Source organism: Prinia subflava, chromosome 5, assembly GCF_021018805.1.
Source record: "Prinia subflava isolate CZ2003 ecotype Zambia chromosome 5, Cam_Psub_1.2, whole genome shotgun sequence".
Lineage (NCBI taxonomy): Eukaryota > Metazoa > Chordata > Aves > Passeriformes > Cisticolidae > Prinia > Prinia subflava.
Window position 1 is genome coordinate 52,237,158 of NC_086251.1, and position 24,190 is coordinate 52,261,347.

Below are 24,190 nucleotides of genomic sequence, written 5' to 3' on the forward strand. Positions count from 1 at the left end.
TGATTCAGTAGGACAAGTGGATGAGGGCTGAGGGACAAGTTCTTGAGGACTGTGAAGTGGTGTGTCTGTTGAGCACTGCTTCCAGCTATGTCTGTCCTGTGCTTTCCTCACTGCTCCAGGCTTGTTCTTGTTCTCTTCCTCACAGTTCTTCTCACTCCCATTCTTTTCTGTGCTCTGTAGCAGCTCTTCTCTGAAACTTCATCTTCTACTCCTGTGGTCCTACAGGCTCACACCAGCCCTGCCACTCTCCACAGCTTCTGATAGGACTGTTTCTGAATCACCCATATTTCACACTGCAAGGTACACCCTCTCACAGGGCTTTGCTTTCAGACAGATGAGAACTTAATCAAGTTTACAGCTATTCCAGCTGGAATTGTGTGTGCCAGACATCTGGATGAAGAAATTCTTTTCTTGACGTTTACATAATTACTGTCAGCCAAAATTCATGAAATGTTTCCAAGATTCAGGATAAGGTTGACATGGACATGGGCCAAAATTATGGTAATTATTAAAAAATTTAAACAAATTTCCCACACTTTTCTGTATCCCCATGGTAAAGTGCAGGATATGCAGTTTATCAGGACATGCTGCAGTTTTCCTTAGAGCATGATTCCTTTTTATTTATGAATATCTGTTCTTTCCCAAATAAGACATAACCCCTGAAAAAATGTCACTTGCACATCTCAACAGAAAATTCTTAATGTTTGCAAGATAAGATCTCAACAGGTTCTGTTTATTCTGCACCTGTTGCAGGCCAGAGACTGAAGTGCAGTGTTCCCCAAGGAGATGATGAGACTGGGATAGCCTGAAAAAGGTAAGCAGACTCTAGAGATGGGAGTTGGATCAAGAAGAAACAGAAGACCAGTAGATGAGAAGATGAGTTTAAGAAGATGAGCAAAATCACTGAATCATAAAATGGTAAAGATGCAGCATCCACTTCTCCGGGAAACCTGTGCCAGTGCCTTATTACCCTCACAGTAAAGAATTCTTCCTTATATTTAATTTGAGTCTACCCTCTTTCAGTTTGACATTACCCCCATCCCCACACAGAAGAACAAGATGGCTCAAAGAAAAAGAAGAAAAAGGTAGCTCAAAGCCAATGAGTAGATGTTTTCAGAGTGTGAGCAAATGAGAAGAAACAAGAAGGGTTCTGGATTTTATTATAGTCCCAGATACTGGTGAACTGGGACTGGATGGGCAAGCAGATTGTGAGAAGGGATCCCGTAGTGCAATAGTGCAGGGTGCAGATTTGCTCATGAAGAACCACTTAGGCAAGAGCTGGAAGGTGCAGGAGACAGCCATGGGGAGTGAGAGAAGTAAATGAAGAGGCTCAGCTGCCCAGAGAGCAGTGGCGGAGTGTGAGGACTGAAGGAGAGGAACAGCACAAAGTCTAGAAAAGGAGAAAGTGGGAATGTCTCTAAAGGAACACTGATGTGAGAAGTCTAGGAAAGAAAAACAGAGACCGAGCTATAAAATACCCTAATGAGAAATGCTGGAAACATGGAGCAGACAGGACTGATCCAAGGGAGAAACAGCAAGAACTGTGCCTGGAATGGAATTAAAAATTCATGTCTCACCATTCACAAAACTCCTTAGTGAAGGCTCTCATTGTTTCATCAACAATGACCTGCCATGACTGGGAGTTACCTCACCAGCTTCGAGCGGCAGAGTTCTGTGAAGCACCTGTAATTGATGCCAACATGCAGGCAAAATATGAAGACTGACATCACATTATGGGACATTCTGCTCCTGTTTCTGATTCAAAAACAAACAAGCCATAAAAAACCAGAAAAAGTCAGCATATTAGCTGCAAGCTACTTTTAAAGTATCATGAAGCTCACAAAACATTGGCAATGCACCTCTTGCACTTCTCTCTGCAATCTTTTTTCAACCCACTTGTATGGCTTTTTATGGTGGAAGGTTTGCATGAATGTGGTGCACTTTAATTGGCACAGGAATCAGGGCTCAGTGTGATGGGACAGTATGTTGTGAAAAGGAGCCACGGCTGTGCTGTGAAAGGTGCCCAGCCCACAGGCCCACAGGTCAGTGGACAGAGGGGAGCAGGGGGAGAAACACTGACCTCTGCTTCAAAGCTTCTGCAGAATTGTGTTCTACCGTGCCTCTCTCCATGATATTGATGATAGTGCCAGGCCAATTGCTAGAGCCAAACTATTCATGTGTGGCAATTACATCTACTCATTATCTGGGTCTCTCATTTAGCCTGAATTGATAAGGTGTTGTGCTTTCACCATCTCCTTTCATGTCTTTGAGAGCTGTGATTTGAATGTCTAATGTGCTAAACACACTGAAAGAAGTCTTCCATTGGCAACACAGAAAAAGCAGGAACTGGGCTTTTTTACTTCTTTTGTTTCTCTGTCCTCCAGATATAAATTGGATGTACTAGTACCGCCTTATGTTATGCTCTGAAAATATGTTCATTTCTTTTTTTGTAGTTGTTGGATGCTAATACAAACAGCATGAGGAGACTCAGAAAAAGTTCAACAACTCTTTAGAACAGGTTTTGAAATATGTAAGAGGTAAGGCAGAGGAGCCACATGAGTAAACAAAATAGTGAAAAGCTATTTAAAAAGTGAGCACTCAATCAGGCAGATGTGCCATGAAAAAACACAGTATGCAACGATGAGATTGCAGATGGAATTAGAAAGCATAATCACAAAAAGCCAAATTAAGTTTGCATGTGTGTCTTAATTCTTGCATCATTTCCCATCTGTTGAGGGCTTGACTTTTCAGCCTCCAAAGCAATATAATGATATAACATTACACAGGTTTTGTACTTTCTCTTACTTTCTCCAACAGACACAAACAAATGCTGAAGCAACAAGAAAGCCCCATCCCTCAGAGTCATGGAGATAGTGAGCTCTCTCCTGGATCATTGTGGTCATGTTATTTTGTTGTGGTTGTGTCCTAATTTGTTGTCCTGCTTTCATTATTGTGTTCTTTCACATTTTTTCTGAGTAAAAAGCACCTCCCTGTCTTCTTCTTTAGTCTCCTGCATAGTCATATCACAGTCCTGATGGCAGTAGCAAGATCTTTAATGCATTGCAAATGTTACATCATCTCAGTATTGTCAAAATTCCTAGGAGCCCATCACAGGGACTGGTACTCTAGAAATGCAATGTAAAAAGATAAAGAATTTGAACAAAGCAATTTATATACTCTAAGTAAGACACAGCTATAAAAACAACACACAAACACATAAGACACAAGCAGATGAAAAAGAATTCATTGCTCATATCAGAAAAAATCAGTAGTTTTCTGCATTTATGAAAACATAATTGAAAGCACTGTTTTGTCTTTCATATCAGACCTGCTCTACACTGCTTTCCAAAGCTGCAGTTAAAGGGAGAGCTATTTATTGTCTTCCTTGTCACTGGAGGCTTTTCCCTATAGTAAGCAAAATGCAAGCCAGAAATCATGTAATATATTACAGATGCTTTATTCTGTTTCCAGTTCCCAAAGCCCTATTGTGTCCACTGTTTTACCACCATTTACAAATTTAATTTATTTAATTTCATAAGGTATAACAGGGAGACTAGAGCAAAATCTACATTGTAGTAATGGTGAACATTACTAAATCAGAAAACTAAGTGATTCAATGTTACTGCATTATGCAAGAGGACAGGATTCAGAAGATTTATGACACATTTCTGTTTGAAGATTCAAAGGGAATAGTGGGAAAATTACACATTTGAACAAAATGACTAAGGATTATTGCAATTGGAAGAGAAAGATCATAATTGTGCATACATTGACATTCACAAGCAATGTGCATATTAAACATTTAATTAGTTTACAGAAGACCTACAAGAGTGAGCATTGTATAGCTACCATAGTTTATGCTAGCAGCAATAAAGATAATAGAAGACAAACATAAAAATATCGCTGTTCCAAGAACACAAGGACAGAAATCCATAGTTCATATTAGTTCAGGAAGCTGAAAGTGTGCCCACTTCTGACACAAAGAACCAATATTTCCCTTGCCAATAGACATCGCTGGAAATTCAGAATGCAAGGTATTCTTTATTTAGTTCCAATTTTTTACATGGCCTGTACTGAATAGCTCCTTTCCTTTTTATGCCTAATTTCTTTCTTCCTCTTTCCCAGTCTGTGATTCACTCCAAAGGTGAACCTTATTATTAAGGTCCTTTTTATTGAATATAATAATGATAAGAAGAAAGAGGGACGCAGAAGACCTAATCATGCATACCTGATTTAGCCACAAGTGTGTTCGAACTAGTTACTTTATTTCTCTATGTGAAATGGAACCCACAATAAACCAGTGCAAAAGCAGGATCTCAGCAAACCATTCTTGCTTATGAACTTATTTACCTTTATATGATTTGCAAAAACTTCTACTAGTCAGATCTGATTTGGGAAAAAACAGACCACAGTTGATTCAGCCTTGCTTTGGCCACCTCACTTAATCTTCACCACTAAGGCATGGAAGTGTTTCAGGCACAACTACAATTACATCCTTGCTTAATTAATTTCTAACATTAATCTCAAACTGTGCTTTATAAAATAATTCCTATCACTGAGCATTCTAAATTAATATGTACTAAGTACTGGATAAACTTACTAAAGTAATTAATTAGTTTCATAGAAAATTTTTCACTGAAAATCGCCTTTCCTAAGTTACAGTTTATCTTACATCTGGCACTGGAATTACAGGGCAAAAAGTCATGCTTTTTGTTATGCAAAAATTTTCAGGCTTCCTGACTGCAAGTATTTACCACTATTACAATTTGAAATACATTATTGCAGCACCATTAATAAATATTTGTCCTTCACTTGAAAATTCTTTCAAGGTAAGGCTAGAAAGAAAAAAAAATTCTGGGAAGTGAAGAGCTGAGACATGAACTAAACCAAGGGAAACAGATTGTATATCTTTGTGAAAATTACTTTCTTGATATTACTTGTGTATAAAGGGTTGACAAATTGCCAATCTCTATTTTTCTTGGCCTTGATGCTAGACTGAGGGAAAGAGCTTCTAGCTACGGCAAAAAGGACTGCTTCTGGCATATTCTGCTTTATTACTCCCCTCAGATATTCCCTCTGGTTTGGGTTCTTTTTAATTCTCAAATAATTATTTTTATGGCACCAATTTTTATAAAATCTTATCCTCACATTTACAAGTGGAATGATACTCTTGAGGTAGTTTTTTCACGTGTCCCTTACCCAGGAGGAAAGAAATGAATTGATAGAGAACTGTAGAAATTTCATCAAAATTGATCATTTCCAAGCAATGGTTATATAACATCCTGTAACAAATTAAAGATTAAATAGACCTAGACAAAATGCAAGGTAACCATAATAATGCAAATAGAACGTAGTTCAGGTTCCATTTTATAGCTTAACAACATCATTAGAGAGAGGAATGAAAACCATAACAATAAGACACCACATTAAAAAAGAGGAGCAGAAGAAAAACTAATTAGAAACAGTATGGAAAAAGAAAAAATTGTACAGCATGGAGATGCTTATAATATAAGAGAGGAGAACTAAAAAAACCCCATGAAATGGGACTATGACAGCGTTAAGCTCACCTGATTTCTAGAATTAGTGGATGTGTTTTTTTAAAAAAACAGAAATTTGAGAAAACAAACATATATTTTAGAGAAAGTAGAACAAAAAACAACCAACCAAACAACACAGGGTAGAAGAATGATCTGGTCTCTTTGTCAGATGAAAAACAACTCAAAAACACCAGAAATGTTTTTGGCGTGTGATGGAATCAGCAGAACATACCCATATGTGAGGGTGTATAAATAACAGCAATGGATCTGTTACAGCTTGTATATAATGGAAGTGAATGCAACATCTTTCCCTTAAAATGGCTCAAAATCAGAGAAAGCACTAAGACTGAAAATAACAGCTTGCTTATGTAGTTTGCAAAAATCCAGCTGAGATCAAGACAAAATCAAAGACTGAATAGCAACTAGAGTTCTGACAGCAGTAATGAGTCTAGAAAGGCTTGGGGATTAGTTTCATTTATTTTTTTGCCACCTAAAGCCTCCATCAGGGCCAGTTCAAAGCTTTAAAAACAGCAGGATCCTCTAAGTATTAGAGTTCATGTTGAAACTGTTAGTATCAGAACACAGTGGAGTTTTCAGAAGGTAAAAGCTGTAAATTGACAGAGTACCTCTACTCTGTTTTGATAAACAACAATTTTATAAGTTATTTCTTCATGCATTTATTTTTCTTTTATATACTTCCCCTAGATGTCTTTCTTTTCCTGTTCATTCTTCATATATAGCTAGCATAGAGAGAGAGAACTCTGACAAAGACTAAATTTAAATACAGTTTACACACACTCAGATATATATGGCAATGTTTCCTCTTTCTGGATTATTCATATGTGGACAATTTTCCAAAAGACCTGAACAGGGGTTCAATGTTGAATTTCCCCCTCTCTCAAAAATTTAATCCTTGATGGCTCTCTATCATTTCGAACTCCATGAAGATAAAACTAAGCTATTCATTTTGATATATGTCTATGTCTGTCTTGCAGGGAATTGTCCATTTTTCTTTATAAATATCCCTTCCAGACAGAAGACAGTATAATTTACTCTGTAAATTCAGAAAACGATAAGAACATTGTGCCTTAATAGAGAGATTGTTTTTCCCTCTCTTGCTTTCTCCCCTTTGTACACACAGTCAGCCCCTGTCCAGAAATGTAGTCTCAGATCTAGTTATGTTTTATGTAGGAAGTAAAACTATTTTACTAGCCTCAGGCAAGTACTTAAAAATACATTTTAAGATGCAATATTACTAACAAAGCCAAAAAAATTGTTCTGTTTACTGACTATTCAGAATCTACACTTGTATTCACTGCACCAAATCTTTCACACTGCAGGAAAATATAACAAGTGATGTGATTTACAAATTGAATATTATCTGCATCTCCAAGTTAGTGTAACATGTTGGATGTATTGGACACATTATGATAAAAACTTCCTAATTACTATTGACATCAGTCAGGCTCTCAAACACCTTTTAAAAATCCCTAGGATTCAGGCTTGTTTTTTAACATCAGTTTGCAAGGGAATGTTTGCCTGACCAAGAGATATCACAGGACTATAAATGATGGCTTTGAAAGGGACATCTTGGATAACCTAACCCAAACACCTGCTTCAAGCAACGATGGTTTTACATTACTCTCCTCATAAGTGTACTTCAGGTACCCTTGAAGACACCTAATTAATTATTTTGCCTCTACTCTGGTGACAAATTGTCATAATGTCTGATCAACCTTAGTGTTAGAAGAAAATGTCTATATACCCAGGACAAATTAATCTTTCTTCCAAGTACAGTGCTGGCCATTACTTCTGTCTACTACAAGTTTTTGGATTTTTGTCTTTCCTGGTTTCACACATCATGATGGATCAATCTTTTATAATTTCTCCGGTTTTGTACTAAAAAAATCTAGTTATGATTCTCACACTGTCATTTAATTAACATTTTATTCTATATTCTATAACTCTCTATGTTATTATATACTTCAAGAACAGGCACTTCACTACTACTATATAAAATGACAGTGATACTCTTCTAGATCTTTGAAAAATGTTTTTGCTTATATTTCTTTAAATATACATGTATTCTTTTTTGTAACAGCTTAGGATAAGATTTCTTCTTTTTTTCATTAGTGACAGAATGGTGGGGTTTTTTTTAATGTATTTTATTTTATGCCTATGCTCCTCCAGTTTCTCATCTTTTGTGCTGTGAATAGTAGGATGGAAAAACTACTAGAAAAATAAAATTTTTGCTGTTGTCTTGCTTTGCTTTTTATATAGTATTTTCTTGACTCTGTATTTTAATTGCTAAGTTCATGCATCTGACAGAGTAAAGACTTTAAATGTAGAATCTTACTGAATATTTCAAATATGTACATTTAGGTCTATTTCCTTAAAATATCAAAGCAGGGCTAGACTATGATCTCAGGGATAGCAAAATCTCTGACATCCCAACACAGAGAAAGGGGAAAATCACATCTAGTTTTTTATCAAGTCTGCTACAGACAGTAGAAAGCTGCTCTAGTGACGGAAGTTTTGCCACAGTCTTCATAGCAGCCAAGATTTCATATAATGCACTTTCCAAAACAGCTGGCAGAATTCTCTGTGCTGTAGTAATTGGGTGATGGATAGTACTGAGCTACTGCTTTGACAATAGTTAGAGAGGGAGGCTGTGAGGATTTTCAGTACCAGGCAAGGGAATGAGTTTGGCTTTAACTCCTGTAAATTTTTGCTGTATATTTTAGCTCTACACATTTTGGTTACCATTCCAGTGGGGAACACTTACCATGCTAAAAAAATATATATTGGCAGTCTCTAGCTCACTGGTGACAGCTGCAACTTCTGTGTGCAGTGAAATCTATCCCATGAATAAAAACTTTCTGGTTTGTGGGCCCTGTACAGCCAGAACTGGACAAGGTGCCTGTCTCCCACTGACGTCTGCAGGCATTCACCTGTTGTCTTTTGCAAGCAGAGAACATGTTTTTGAAAAGGTTATGGTTACATCAGAAATAATTCCATGTTTTTCTTGTCAGTCACCTGCCAGCACAGTGCACTGAGGAGCCAGAGGCAACACGAGTCAAGCTGCCATGGGGGGACAAATGCCACTGTGCATCTGGGACATGGCAAGGGTTAGAGGGAAAGGAAAGATGATGTTCTGCTCAAAGTTTTTAGGCTGGTGCAGCCCATCTGGTCCCAGCACACCTAAGGATAGGACAGAAAGAGTGAAAAATAGTTCCTTAGGGCTCCAGCTGCATCTGATGAGCTTCCTTCAAGTGGACAGCACTAGTCCTTGAGTACAAACTTGTTAAACCAGGTAACAGAGCCTAAAACTTCATGCCTGTGTATATTCATGGCTGATGAGATCACTTCAAGGGATGAAAGATAAACATCTGACAGAGTTTCTGATACAGTAATTCACAAGGACAGTGGAACTGTCCTGTAATTGATATTTTTCCCTTACTCTTTGCAATATGTATAAGGGTAGTCCCAACTAATCAAAGTAATTTTGCTCTCTCATGTGAGGTCTCATTTGGTTTATGGTCTCTTTGTGACACTGCTGATAGCCTCAGATTCCAGCTACCAGAGTTTTCAGGGACCCTCAAGAGCTGTAATACCAATTAATTGCTTTGTGTTTCTTGTCACTGGTGCAGATTCTCCAGCCTCAGATTCTTGCAACAATGAAATAAAAATGTGATTGTACTTCTCTCCAGTCAAACAGTGTTAGGGTAGTAGGCAAACAGGACCTTGGTAGTACAAGAATTCCTAGCCAGGACATAACTTCAAGGATTTCTTGTTGCTTCTGCATTTCCAGACTTTTCAAAGTTATTTGCATGTTGCTGACCAGAAGGATGAAGAACTCTCTTTCTTTGTTCAGTGTGCAAAAGGAAGTTCTTGCCAAGTTAAATTCTCAGTCTCAGTCTGCCTTTCCAATATCTCACTCTTTGAACATGTTTCTTATTCCTGTCCAAGAGTGAAGGATAGTTGTGTGCCATTTTCTTGGAACAAATGAAGTATTGTATTAGTTTCTGGACAAGCTTCCTTAAAGACTTTTTGCTGGATTCAGTTCTTGCTGTCAATTTCTTGGATGATCTGATGCCCCTGATTCCTAAAATAAGTTCCAACAGAAATCTCCCAAGATTTCCATGAAACTGTCTGTTTCCCAAGAATCAGGTAGGAGATTACTAGACCAGTGCTTCTCAATTATGTACTCACCACTCAAGTATTTTAGGTGAAGAAATAAGTACAATATTTACACCTTGGATGATCTCCATATCTAGACATCTATTACATGAGATTCTTTCCTTTTCAATTTCTAATGGAAAGACCCAAAAAGGTTAAAAAATTAAGATTATCCTGAGTAGAAGTCACTAAGATCTGAAACACAGAACACCATTACTGTAATTTTCAAGAAGAATTGTGAAGACAATGGAGATTTGGATCAGAGTGCTTTTGGCAGTAAACCAGCTAAGTAAAAATGATTTTCAGCTTGGTTTACTCAGGTGGAAGGAGGGGAAAGAAAAGAATTAGCCTGGATTTAAAGAATGCTGGGTTTGTGTTTTGAAATTATTTTTGGATTAGTATCTGGGCAGATTCTGTTCCAGCAGAGAGACTCTACTCTAAAAGAAAAGGATTATGACCTCTTAGAAATAAAATTAGCAAGTTTTGTTAAGATAAAAGTTAAAGAAAGTAGACGAGATGGGAAAATTGAGATTTTTTCCTATTTCAAGCAATCTAAGAGGCATCACTGAGACACAGGAGATTAAGAAGTAGAGGTGTTCTAAAAAGCAGGTAATTTTTGATTAACAGTGTATCTATTTTAAAAAGCCTGAAAAGTGAGGAGTACAAAAATTGAAATTTGCAATGGCCATTATAATGTTGTACATAGCATAGTGAGAACCAGAATTTCCTGATGATTTTTTTGTAAGAAGTCAGTTTTGAACAGTACAGCAGGTATTCAGCAGCTGTCTCAGAAAATAGAAGAAATGTGTCATCTTATGTCAGAGCCTCTATTTACAATGCAAATTAGAGAAGATAATTTGACATTGATGAGTGTACGAACGAAACCTATGAATTCTACAGGTTCTTTACTCTTAAGGTCTGAAGAAAGAAGAATCCAAAGAGAAGCTTCTAGAATGGAAGGCAGGAAGATTAAAGCTTTCCTTTACTAGTTGGTCATGGCAATACTGGAATATCACAGAAATCACAGAATACTTGGAACCCTTTTAACTACCAGGTTTTCTCCCGGTCCACAAACGCAAAAAAGGTCCAACATAGCAGGGCTTCTACATCAGCAGAGAATTTACCACCTAAGGGAAGAACAAGCAACCTTGTGCCTACCACAACCTGAGTGTGAACGAATAGCTAAGAATAAAAGCAAAGTGAACAGACAATAAGCTTCTAATATTTACTCTACAGAAGCACAGGCTCCCAGAAGGGCAGAGTAAAGGATTAAGCAGTCATCATTAGTACTCCACATTCTCTAGGGTGCCATTGAAAATACCCCAGCAAGGCTTGGTCTACTGAGCTACAGCAAAGCTGTGAGGCAGAGTAATCTTTTCCAAACAATGAGTAATGTTTCAGTAAAAGGAAAGCAAGACAAGCAGAAAAGGCATGGATGCAATCTGTGCCTGTGGAGTCAGACAGGCACAGCTTATCCCAGATCCCAAAGCTTCTGGAGGGCCTTGAAGACTCATTGTCTGCCTCTCACCCCTCACTCCCTGAGTGTTCTCTTTTAACCCAACCTCATTTTCTACTCTTCCTTTTTCTGTCCTTCACTTCCTCCATTCTTGGTTAAAGCTAAAAGGCAGCATTGCTAGCAGCAAACTTTGATAACCTACGTGACATCACTGTCTTGAAATACCACTACATGGACAATCTGAAGCTAATGAGTGCTCTTCAGTGTGCATTTTCAAGCAGGTAATCTTGAATAAGCCCATTGTGGTTTTATCACCATAGTATAAGCATCTCTAGTTGCTTCACATAAAAGCAGGCAAATTAGTAAATGAGGTCTGGTGGAGGAAAGCACTGCACCAGCAGGCTAAAAACAGGTCCCTCAGGAATCCTAAAAACCAGGCAGAACTTCTTTAAAAGCAAACAATGAACTAGAAGGAACACAAAGAATAAGAAATACCCAGTCTATTTCCTTAAGGGACAGCGCAAAGGAAGAATAAAGAGATATAAAAGAGAAATGTAGAGTCACAGAATAGAATGCAGAATTTAAATTGCCTCGTGGTAAAAGTAGTGCTTTTTCTTGATTTGTTCAGTGACTGCCAAAGGTGCACTTTGGGGTGTTTTGGTGGGGTCTTTTTTGAATTCTCAAGCCTCAGAAACAGAACAGTATTACACTTTCCCTGTCTTCACTGAATCTTTCCTGAAAGTGTTGGAGCTGTGATGGGAATGACTGAGAATTCTTAAGATTTCTGAAGACAAGCTCAGTTCTTTGAGCCAGACTAAGTTTCAAGGAGACCAGAGGCGTGCTTAGCACTCCCCCTCGCTCCAGACCTCCCTTCTCCCGCACCCCTGCAGGATTCCTCCCCTCGCCGGAGGCAGGAGACGAACAACTGCTGGAGCTGCTGGAGCTGCTGGAGCTACTGAAGGTGTTGAAGCTGCTGGAGCTGCTGGAGCTGCTGGAGCTGCTGGAGGTGCTGGAGGTGCTGGAGCTGCTGGCGGTGCTGAAGGTGCTGGAGGCGCCGGAGCTGCCGGAGCTGCTGGAGGTGCGCGGCTCCTCCGGCCGGCCCCGGGGCGCAGCGCGGCTCGCAGCGGCGGCGCTGGCCGGGGCTGCCGGGCCCCGTGGGCAGCTCCCGGGCCGCGGGTGGAGGCGGGCAGCCCTCCCCGCCCTCCGTCCCTCCCTGCTCCAGCCCCGCCCGCCCGGCCCCGTGTCCGCCGAGCCCCGCGGGAGCGCAGCGGCGCCGGCCGGGCCATGGGGCTGCGCGCCGCCGGCATCCTGGGCTGCTGCTGCTGCCTGCTGCCCCTGGTGCTCCCCGCAGACACAGGTAAGGCCCGCGCCGGGGCGCTGAGGCTGCTCTGCCCGCCGGGAGGGGAGGCGGCTCGGGAAACTTTGGGGAGTTGGCGGGGCCGCCGGGCAGCGGCGGTGGGGGAGCCCTGCCGGAGCCCTTCGGTGGTGACGGAGCCCTGCCGGAGCCCCTCGGTGGTGACGGAGCCCTGCCGGAGCCCCTCGGTGGTGACGGAGCCCTGCCGGAGCCCCTCGGTGGTGACGGAGCCCTGCCGGAGCCCCTCGGTGGTCAGGGGCATCCCCAGCCCTCGCTCAGAGGTGCTGGTGCCGCCGGGAAGCTTCTCCCTGGCAGCGGACGGAGCGCGGTGCCCCTGCCATTGGCTTAGAGTGTCGGTGGCTGGCGGTGATCGCTCAGAGCATGGCTTGGTGCGAATGCTTAAGCAAACAAAAACTGCGACTGAGGTCTCTTCTCCTTAACTTGCGTTATTTATGCATGATTTAAAGAAAATTATTATTTTCGTCCGATGTAGGGTTGAAACGAATTCAGCGCTTTTATTCTAAGTAGCTTTAAATAGATTTTTTTTTTTCTGACTAAAAGTACTTTTGTGTTTCAAGTAGTTCTGCAACAATGCATTTGGAGTGGCACGTCGTGAAACGACATCCATTAATATTCTCTGGCATTACCCCTTTAAAATGCTGTATAGGGATATTACATACACTTTTTGTGTGCTAAAGTAACTTTGCATTCTTTTGTGATTAATTCTGTATGTCACCTCACTTGTCCTGTAGGAACATTCTATAACATGTTCCAGATTAGGTTAATCCAAAATTTTACTATGCAAAAATGTATTTGAAGAAAAAAGAAAAGGAACATTTTGCAGTCTGGGTTCTTTCAAAACATCAGTGATGTGTATAGGACATGATGTGGGGGTGTTGTGCTGATTTTTCTGGTTTAATGTTATAAATCACTTCTTCCAGGTGTGAACTGTAAAGCTGGCTGTCATCCAGAGAATGGATTCTGTGAATTTCCTAGTGAATGCAGGTAAAAAGATCTGTCAGACACGGGTATTAGTGCAGGAGTGGTCAGCTTCAATAATTCACAGTCCTGGTAAGAGAGACAGAAATTGAAATGGTTTGGGCTCTGAAAATACAGATCTGTAATGAAACAGCACTCTGTTAGGATACAGTAACTGAAATCATAGAGTATGAATGTTTAGATACCTGTTAAGTTTACTTTTTCCAGTATGAAGTATTTACATTGATACATTGTTTGTTTCTTTGTTTGTTTTTCCTTGCTGAATGAAATGGTTTTCTTCACATAAACTGCTTCTAGTATCCCAGAAGCACTGATGGTATGCGTTTGTTCAAATAGTACAATTTGGTATCCAAAAGTTCATTTATTGTGCCTCAAAAGGGGGGGGGGGGGAGGGGCATCCTTTTAATTATGTTTATTAAAATTAACTGTGTTTCTGTCTTGTCTTTTATCTCTTTCAGGTGTCAACCTGGCTGGCAGGGTGCACTTTGTAACCAGTGCGTTCCCTTCCCTGGGTGCTTGCACGGCAGCTGTGCCAAGCCCTGGCAGTGCCTCTGTGAGGAGGGATGGGTTGGCAGCCTCTGTGACATAGGTTTGCACATCCTTTTCTCTGCTTGAGCAAGTGAGGGGAAGCAGCCCCATCTGGTGTTCCAGACTCGCAAAGTCCTCCTAGAGAACTAATTTTAAAATAATGAATGTTAACTCCGGATAATGAGGAGATTCTGGGCAACAGCACGTAAACCTCAAACTTCCATAATAATTTAGGCAGAAGCAATGCAGCATCTTTTGTAATTGGGCATATGTCACCCTAGTTTTGAAGACCTTTTTAAGCCTTCTGTTATATTCTTCATATTGGAATCAGAAATTTCACCTTATCACATTTTCTACTATAAACACTGGCCATGTTTTGCTAACTGTCTTTTATTGTTTACATATTTCTAGGTAGGAGGAGAAATGTGATTGACAGTTAGCTCAACCAACGTGGATTGAGAGGTGGAATTCCATCCTCCAATCCACGGGCACCATGAGAAATGTATAAAACTAGGTTTTGTAAATAAACTCGCCCCTTTTTTCCTGCTTCGCTCACCAGCGTGTCCTCGTGTGGTTCTTCCCGTGTCCACTGTGACAGGCATATGTGTGAGCAAAGTGTAAATTCATTCTATTTTAAACACTAATTATCAGGGACAAGGCCAGCAAACAACTGCTCCCTTCTTGTCATGTAAGCCCTTCTAATCAAAATACAAGTTGTATATGTTAAATAATGTTAAATATTTATGTAGCACACTCTATGTATGTGAGTATGCTATTTTCTTAGTACCTCTTGAGAGGAAAACATTGTGCTTATTTTTTCCTTTACTTAACCCGGTGATGATTCAGTGAAGTGAACTGAGAAAAAGGTCTTCCTGAACAGGCTGCCACTTCCCCCTCAGGTCTCAGGGGTAAGCACAGCTCCATGTGCACTCTCTCACCCTTTGCCAGTCAGAATCAGCCAGCTTTGTATGAGCAGGCTGAAGAATTGGCCTTTGTTGAGATGGTTTATTTTGGCTGACACAGGCAAATGTTCGGTCAGAGAGATCTGAGGGCATGGAAACCACATGAGCATCCAGGAGCCTGCGCTGCTCTGCCCACGTAGCTGCAGCTGTGAGAGGACAGGGCCTCATTTTCCTTTCATGACTTTCAGGCTTTTGTTGGTATATGGCTTATAATTTATGGAGCATGCCTGAGCTCTCCAATGCATAGCCAAAGTGGTCATTGATGACAGTTTGAACTGCATAAGGCTTTAAGATGACTAAAAGAATCAGAGGGTTTTAGGTAGGTCACATCCTTGCAGTGAGATGGAATTTTGTGCAAGGTTCTCAGGTACTCATTTACTCATCAGATGTTGCAGCCTGTACTCCCTGACTGCACACATGAGCAGAGAGAGGCTTCCTAAAGTCAGCCCTGGTGTGTTTGCAGAAGCTGTGGTAGCAGTGGTGACATCTGTGGTGCAGATGTGACTCTAAGGTCTCCAGATGTTGTTCTGGACACATCTCACCTATGTGTTTGTACCTGAGACAGACACCTAGATTCTCATTAGAGTTAGTGAGTAGGAATCTACAACTGATCTACAATCAGAGTTCTCTAAAGCTACACAGAACAATCCCCCCTCTGCCACCTTAGGATGCTCAGTTCTGTTGCTTATCAGTGAATACAAAGTTCCATATTTTAAAGGTAGCATTTTCACAGCTACTTTTAAAAGCTTTAATTGCATAGCTGAATTTCTTAGTGTTAATATATCTTTGCAATTCTGAGCCTTGCAATGTTTCCCTTTTGCAATTGCTACTTAGGATGCTAAAGAATGCATTGAAAATTGAGCCCACATCTTTATGAAAAAATATTAATTTAACTCATTTTCATTAAGATAGTCCTATAATACTAAAAAGGGTATCCTTTGCTAAGTGCAGAAGCTATTATTTCTCTCAACACTCAGAGTCATCTCAAAATTGGCATTTTCTTTGCCAATTTGAATTTAGATCCCCATGAAGAGCTGCCAAGAATTTTCAGACAAAAGGATATCTATTTTTTCATCTGCAGCAATGTTTTGTTGATAGTCTTTCATCTCAGTGGTTTTACCTACTCTAAATGCATTGTTTGCCATAAGGGATCAAGAGAAGATCCTTCTCTTCTTGCTACTGGAAAGTTGATAGAAATTGTTATCCTGACCCAATAAAGCAATGAAACCTCAAATGGGTTATTGCTCAGGCCCTGATCTCATCATCTTCTGCCAAAAGCTGGTATCAGTTTCCTGCCTGTATAAAGTCATTACAGTTAGCTACAGTTAATTTACAGGTATCATTAAATGAAACTTGATCAGGTTAGGAAACTGGAAGGAAAAACCTAGAATGGAAAATTGTGGGAGGGTCTGAAGGGCGTTGGCCACTACAATTAACTGAAATATTTCTCAAATACAGACATAGTCTTAGCAGTTTATTTGCTTGCTAAGCATGGGAGGAAAAAAGATGATTTGGACAGGTGATGATACCTCTTCTGTTTGTAGAAAAGTTAGTCTATGACCTCCTTGGCTTTGATCATGGAAGTTCCTTTCTGGAGTAGTTTTAGATCACCAACTGGTTTGCGAATGCCTCTGATTGTGTAGCTGTTTTTAATGTGGGCAGCCTGGTTCTCAGTTCATTTCAAGAATGATCTTCCTAGTAATTTTGAGACATGCAGGTTATGGGTTACACTTGATCCACTGTAAACATGTAGGGCAGAGTCAGTGGTAGCATTTGTGGCTATTACTGCAGTCACATGGACAGACAAGGCACTTGAAGAAAGACATCTGTGAGCTGTTCTTGGTGTTGACACTTTTGGTTAACCTGTTTGCAATGGGACCTATCCAACTGAGTCATGATGCCACAATTCAACATGATCTTCCCATCTTGGGGAAACACTGCCCTGAAATCCAGTGTGTGTACCCCAGGAACCAGGCTGCAGAGCACAGAGCTTCCCTCTGCAGCTGATACACACTGCACAGTACAGGAACCACATCAAACACTGACCATAACAAAGGAAAAATCAATTTAGTCAATTTGTTTCCAGGAAAAAAATGACAGCCCGGTCAGAGTGTTTGATCCACTTTGCTAAATCAGATCTGTCAGCTTGTCACTGCTGGCTGTGCTTACACAGCCCTGACCTCCTGCTGGAATCCTGGCCTCAATTTGGCTAAAAAGGCAGTGTAAGCTGGGAGTAAATTGTCCTACTTGTCACTGGACTGCTTTGCCAAGGCCACATGTTGGTAAAATCATCAGAGAGTACAGGTGGAGACAGGGCTAAAAACTGTGCTGTGACAAACTAATACTGAGCACATCTTCCTCATAAAAACACTCAGTGATTACTTCATGTACTGCAGCGTGAGAACTTAGTTTGGTGCAACTATTAATTGTGGGTAATGTGATTGAGGCCACCCATAATATATGTATAAATGTAACATCCTGGGTTTTGACTTTTCCTCTCAGTTATCACTTGGTGGTTGTCCTTTTGAGACATTCAGTAAAATAGAGAAAAGTATTCTAATTGAGGATATTTGTGTATCATGATGTAAAAGAACCTGGTACAACACCCTTTGAAGATGTGTTTTAAAATTAAATACCTGACATAAATTATTGACAGTAATATATATATATACATACCTATTCATGTATATATACATATATATGCAGAGAGTTTCAAGTACAAAGTACACGCTTTATTAGCTGCCTTTAGAGTCCGTGAAAACAGCTGGCAAACAACTCTGCTCCAAGAAGCAGTCAAGATTATTTTGGTCCTTGTGAAAACTGGAGTTTACACTCAAAGTGCATGCTAAGTTGTGTTGCAACAAGAACAGGCATTAAAGAAATAGAACTTTTTATCCAGGGAACACTGTATTTGAAAGCTAAGGCTCTTGTTTTCTGTGGTTACAATTTTTCAGTACCTTATGATATCATCTAAATTTCATGTTATGCTGTGGGAAGTAAAATATAAATGCCCTTAAATCCCTTTTCATCTTCTTAGAAAGTGTGTATATGTGTGTGAAAGGCATCAGATACCTTCCAGTCAGCACTTCTCTGCAGCTGCTGCAGTAGCTTGCTAAATATGCACTTGTTTGTTTATTTAGTTTTAATTATTTTAAAATTCAGTAATCATTTGAGTGGGAAGTGGCTCAGCAGGGCAATTGCAAAGAAAATGAGAAGTGTGACTTTGGGTTCAGACGTCATACAGCTCTGTGCTCTGGTACAGTTATGTAAGGGTTGAATGTAGCCCAGCCAAAAGATGAAATCTTAACTGATTTTTTTTTGTAAATGGCCGATCTCTGTTTTTATGAAACATTTGTTCATAAGCACATAATGATATGGGCAGGGAGCAGGGAGAATTCCCATTTCCTGATTGCTTTATCAGAATTCTGTTCATGGAGAAGCGAAGATTGTGAAAGTATGGCTAGACAATGGAAAAGTTCTTGTCCCATAATAATATTTTATTTCTAATACTACTTATTTGTAGAATGAAGCAATTCAGACACATTTTGCAAGCAGGAGCTAGAAAGAGAGAAATAAACTGAAATTGCTTGCAATAGTTGAACAATCTGAACTCCATTTTAACAAAGGGGAGAATAGATCAGAATTTATAAAATGCAGGATGAAGTATTGTTAAAGCCATATTTTATTTGAAGTATTGTATTAATATTTACTAACTCTTTTTCATTAGATTAATCAAGCCCTGTTGGGTTTTTTAAACAGATATTCACCCATGTTCAGCAAAGCCCTGCACCAATAATTCAACGTGTATAGAGACTGGTGATGGAGGATATATTTGTCTGTGTGCCCAGGGATTTACAGGAAAAAACTGCCATCTCAAGAAAGGACCCTGCATTATTAATGGGTAAATATTGATTTCTGACATGCATTTAAAATCTGCACTTCTGTTATTCAGAATCCTTTGCTAAGTGGAAGTATCTCGGTGTTAAAATACATAATGCTTCTGATAGTTGCTGCTATTATTATCAAAATTTACATATCTGATCTATTAATATAGGAAAGACATAACAGGTTATCAGTGTGGCTTTCTGCACACAATTTGAGTACTAAATGTGCAAATTTGCACATTTTATTGTGGTGAATTTATGCCTTCTCATGATTTTTGTAAACAAACATGAAAGTGACTCCCATCCTGTGTTCTCATCTCTAGTGAGGGATAATTTATACACAGCCTAATAAGAGCAGTGGTTAGCACACAAGCTGTCTGCATGAAAACACCTAGCCCATCAGTCTGTCCTTTTTTCTTAACCAACATGCCCATAGTTAACTGAAGGAGACAATCTCTCTTCCATCAGAACAGGGAGACCACTGCTCTCTATTCCTTAAAAGAAATGGGACATTAAGAACAGCAGTGCCAGTAGGTAAGGGAGGTGATCCTTCCCCTCTGCTCAGTTTTGGTGAGACACACTGGGAGTGTGGGTCCAGTTCTGGGCTACCCAATATAAAAAGGACACAGCCATACTGGAGTGAGTCCAGTGAAGGGCCATGGATGTGGTTAAAGAATGGGAACATCTCTCCTATAAAGGGATACTTAGAGCTGGGTCATCTAGCCTGGGAAAGAGCAGGCTCTGAGGAACTTGTTCATGAGTACCTGACAGGGGGAAGCAAAGACAACAGAGCCAGACTTCTCATAGAGATGCCCAATGAAAGCTCAAGAAGCAATGGGCACAGGCTAAAGAACTTCCAGCAAAGTCACTGATAGAACTGCTTGAAAAAATGAAGACCTTTCAGTGTTAGAGAAAATGTGAATTGGGTTTTCTGTTCAAATCTAGAAACATCTGCTGTCTTCTAGCTCGTCAAAGTTCTGATCCCATAAACACACAGAATGCCTTTATGGTGGATACAAACTTGGTAAAACTATCACCCCAAAATCACAGTTTTCTCTTAGGAGATTACCTTCTTGTTCTCTAGCTCTATATGGATACCCCTTGGTTCTCCTTTTCTCAGCAATAGATAATTATGAGTATTCAGATCTACCTTATGACTGAATCTCCCTGAAGACCTGTACACTCTTGTTTAAGGAATATTAACACCTCTCACTCTCTATGCCAAGAATTGCCATTATTACATAACTTCATGTCAGTAGAATTTTTTCATCATCACCTTTACTTGGGGGATACCCTCTCAGTTTTGTCTGAGTTTACTTTCTGCCTCTAAGACAGATTCTCTGATTTGCCTGTTTTTCTTCATTGACAATGAGGAAATTTAAGTTCCTTGAAAGAGCTGTGACTCACGTCCAAGCTACTTGCCTAATATGGGGGATATGAATAGGGTTTTCTGCTTTTCATCTGTGACCAAATATTTCAGTAATTCAGTGTGGATATACATACTAGCTATCCCAAAAAACAGGTGAGTTCCAAAAATACAGCATCACCAAAATAGTACAGATTAGTTCCATGTACTTCCGTAAACACCTTATGGTTTTAAATGAAACTACTTTTTTTTGTGTTGGCATTCTCTTTTTGGACTGAATGCTGATGAACTGGCCTGGAAATCATGAACCATTTTTCTCAAGAAAGCACCCTACTTGAAATAGTGATTCTTTTTCTCTAGGAAGCTGTTTTTTCAGGAAAATTAGCAGCAGGCTCTGCTCTGCATTTAGTTCTAAAAGACCACTGTCAGCATAAGCACTCCATGTCTACTAATAATTCACAGTCCACCAGAAACTGCATCCCACATTGTAGAAGGAGACCTCATCAGAGGGTGTCTTTTCTTTCACATCTCAATTCCTCTCTATTACTCTCTACCTCAGTGGTAGTGTTAAAAATGTTGATATTACTGAGCATTACTGCTGGTTTCTTAGTTAATATTCAGAGATGGAACCAGGACAATTCACAAATCAAAGTGTTTATTTTAGTCTGTTTACATGTATCTGCATTGGTGACCTCCATGTGATGTTTTGAGGTTTTTTCTTTGAAGCTGAGCAGTGAGTGGTACTTTTTCAAAGAAGCCAGACTATCTGGGAAGCAAAGAAGAATGGTATGGAATGCTTTCCACAACTAAGCTTTCATGTACTACACCTTGCTGGGTTAAATGCCAAAAATGCAAAGTAGCAGAAGTTATTCAAGGAAATTAATATTAAAGCTTTATTTATTTAAACATATTTAAATTAGACAAATGCAACTCTGTTAGTAATAAATAAAGACAATTATCAAAATTCTGCATTTTTGCCCTTAACTGTTTTTTATTTCAGTATTTTACATTTCTGAAAATTTCAGAAAAAAGTTTACACTTATGTTCTCCAGCAATTTCTTCCCATTTCTCTAGAAAGTACTGAGATTCAATCCAGCTATGAAGGTTCAAACTTCTACACATTTTCATATCCAAACCAGCTTCTCCAACTTTTCATGGGACCTGTAAAACTAAGGGAGGGTGCTAGATTCTCCAAGACAGCCATAACCACTCCATATATATATACAAACTCATTGTATAACTCCAATTTCCATCTTTTGCTTAGAAAAACATAGTGGCTGGTTGATCTGTTGAAATTCCTTACCTCGAGTTATCACTAACAATGTCTATGTCAAAGCCCAGTTTTGCTTTCCTAATACTGCTCCCAGACTTCCAGTATGTTCTTTTAGTGCTTTTTTACCCAGCCAACATCTAAGTGAAGAACAGTGCTAGAGGACAGAGCAGTTAATGTGGAAGCTGCTGAACACAGACAGATGGTTCCTCTGCCACAGTGATCAGTCTCTCCTGATGGGTGGCTGCTGAGTGTTTCAGTCCCCAGTGACGCCAGAGGTGCTTAGAGCAATCTCTACCAAAGGCAGTCCCAGAGCAATGGTGACTAGCCCAGCCTTGCTCTGACCAGTGATCAGGGACCATTTGTAGTCAGGAGCTTATATCTACCTCCTTCACAGTCATCTCCGTCAGACATCAACAGATCTTTTAAATCCCTGTGTCCCACCATGGAATTCCATAACAGCCTGTTGCTACTGACTTCTCCATATGTGAAATGTCTGCATCTGAACTTGTGATTGATGTTCAATACCCCTGGGACTTTGCCCTGGAAGTGGGGGGCCTTAAATAACAGCTTGCACTTATCAATTCTCAGACAGTGCTGCACTATACGTCTTCAGTGGCACATAACTATTCAGAAAAGTTTTGTTGTCAAAGAGGCTTGTCCTAAACTTTGCCAAATATTTTTCATATTTTACAAAGTGAGTTTTAAAAGCTTTGTTGATATGTGATGAACTGCCATGAACGTGGGGTTTGAGGTTTATTTGTAAACCTGGGACCCAGGGACCCTTGTCAGCCAGCAGGGACAGCTAAAGGACCAAGTGCACTTTGCATGGATACCCTGAATTGGCACATTTTTTCCAGTCAGTGGGTTGGCCACATCTTTTGGCATTGCACTCAGTAAGGCACAGTAGCATTGTAAAGATAGAAATGATCTCTCCATTAATTTATGTCACCTAAAACATAGTAACAGGCTACTGGTTGGGAAGTACTAAAAGAGTTTGCAGAAATACTTAGTTTCCTATGGTCCTGCTCTCACATTGCAGCTGTCTTTGCCCAGGCTGAAATTCTCTCATTGATATTTTTTATTATAATTTTATCAATCAAAAATTTTGGCTGAAGGGCAGGTTCTAGGAAAGTATTTGTTTGCTTCTAAATTTTTTGTGTCATGGAACACAGACAGGCAGAATAAAAACAATCACCTTTACACCTAGCTGCTATGGCACTGTTTTGCTCTGCCAATAGAATACATAGATTATTTTAGGAATAAGCAGGAAGAAAGGAAACAGCCATGCTGCTCATGTCTTTGTTCTGTCTTGTTTGAGTAGTTGCTCAGCTAAATAGCTCCAAGCATATAAAAATAGTGATAAGCTTAATTTGAATAAATGTTTGAAATAATTTAAAATCCTTTCACAGCTCTTTTGGCTGAGTTTATATATTGGTGTACTAATCCTGCCCAAAGGGTCAGCAGAAGAGATTATCATTTGTATGGACAAAGCAGTTGAACAAACTCATTCTTTATTCAGCTTAACTGACTTTAGTGGATTTGCATTTGGAATTGGCTCTTCTAAAGAAATCCAGATCTTTTTATTATATGAAATGTTTCCTACTAGTTTCTTCCTTTGGACTTCAATTTTGTCTGTTTGTTATCTATCCCAGCTCTCCCTGCCAGAATGGAGGAACGTGCATTGATGACAATGGTTTTGCACCCCATGCCTCCTGTCTCTGCCCTTCTGGTTTTGCTGGCAACTTCTGTGAAATAGATAGAGATGACTGTGAATCCAACCCGTGTGAGAATGGAGGAACATGTACAGATGTTGGTGTGGGTTTCAGCTGTTCTTGTCCCCATGGCTATACAGGAAAGCTCTGCAGCAGCCGTGTCACGTTCTGTGCAAGTGGCCCCTGTGAGAATGGAGGGACTTGCAGTGAGCACCCCCAGGGAGGGTTTGAGTGCATCTGTAAACCAGAATTTGTTGGCGTGACCTGCAAACATCCCAGCAAAAACACAAGTCTCTCTGGAATGAGTATGGAGACAAAGCATGTGCAGAATTACAAGCCACTCTCAAAAGCTCACCATAGATCCGTGCATCAACAGCAAGAAATCCTGAAAATAACAGTGAAAGAAACAATCCAAAATGCAGATCCCTTACTGAGTAGAAGCCAGGTGATATGTTTTGTTGTGCTGGGCTTGCTTACGTGTCTTGTTGTCTTGGGTACAACTGGGATTGTTTTTTTTTCAAAATGTGAAATGTGGCTTGCTAATGCCAAATATAGTCATCTCCTGCGCAAGAAAAAGAACTTTTTTCTGAAGTCTAACAATGGGGAAAACCTCTCAGTTAATATTATCTTCCCAGAGAAGATCAAATTGACTAATTACACTAAGAACTACACTGCCATCTAGGCCCTTGAAAGCCAAGCAGCATCTTGCAACTTTTCATAGCAATATGTAAAATTTATTGCCTGTGTTTGGCCTCAGTATTTGTGGGTATATTTGCTGTAAATTGTGCTCAGTGATAATGAAGGAATGTAATGTATCTGTCTTGCTAAGGATTTTTTCATTCCCCAAAATAAAAGATTAAAAAAAAAAAAAGACTAAAAAGCAAGGAATGTTATTTTGATTTCTCTTCAAGGCAGCTACTTTTTGTAAAATAAAAAATAA

General features: G+C 39.8%; 1 protein-coding gene across 1 annotated transcript; it reads left to right on the forward strand.

The window, feature by feature from the left end:
• Positions 1-12,163: 12,163 nt before the first annotated feature.
• DLK1 (delta like non-canonical Notch ligand 1) lies at positions 12,164-24,100 on the forward strand. Its single transcript, XM_063399377.1, has 5 exons — positions 12,164-12,529; positions 13,468-13,531; positions 13,984-14,114; positions 18,775-18,916; positions 23,191-24,100. The coding sequence occupies exons 1-5, from the start codon at positions 12,457-12,459 to the stop codon at positions 23,930-23,932; spliced, it is 1,152 nt and encodes a 383-aa protein (XP_063255447.1). The 5' UTR covers positions 12,164-12,456; the 3' UTR covers positions 23,933-24,100.
• The last annotated feature ends 90 nt before the right edge of the window (positions 24,101-24,190 follow it).

Bases quoted from the DNA above. Each gene is read 5' to 3' on its own strand.
- DLK1 (XM_063399377.1), top strand. From the start codon at position 12,457: ATGGGGCTGCGCGCCGCCGGCATCCTGGGCTGCTGCTGCTGCCTGCTG. The intron at 12,530-13,467 runs GTAAGGCCCGCG...CACTTCTTCCAG, and splicing joins GGTGCTCCCCGCAGACACAG to GTGTGAACTGTAAAGCTGGC. The intron at 13,532-13,983 runs GTAAAAAGATCT...TATCTCTTTCAG, and splicing joins GAATTTCCTAGTGAATGCAG to GTGTCAACCTGGCTGGCAGG.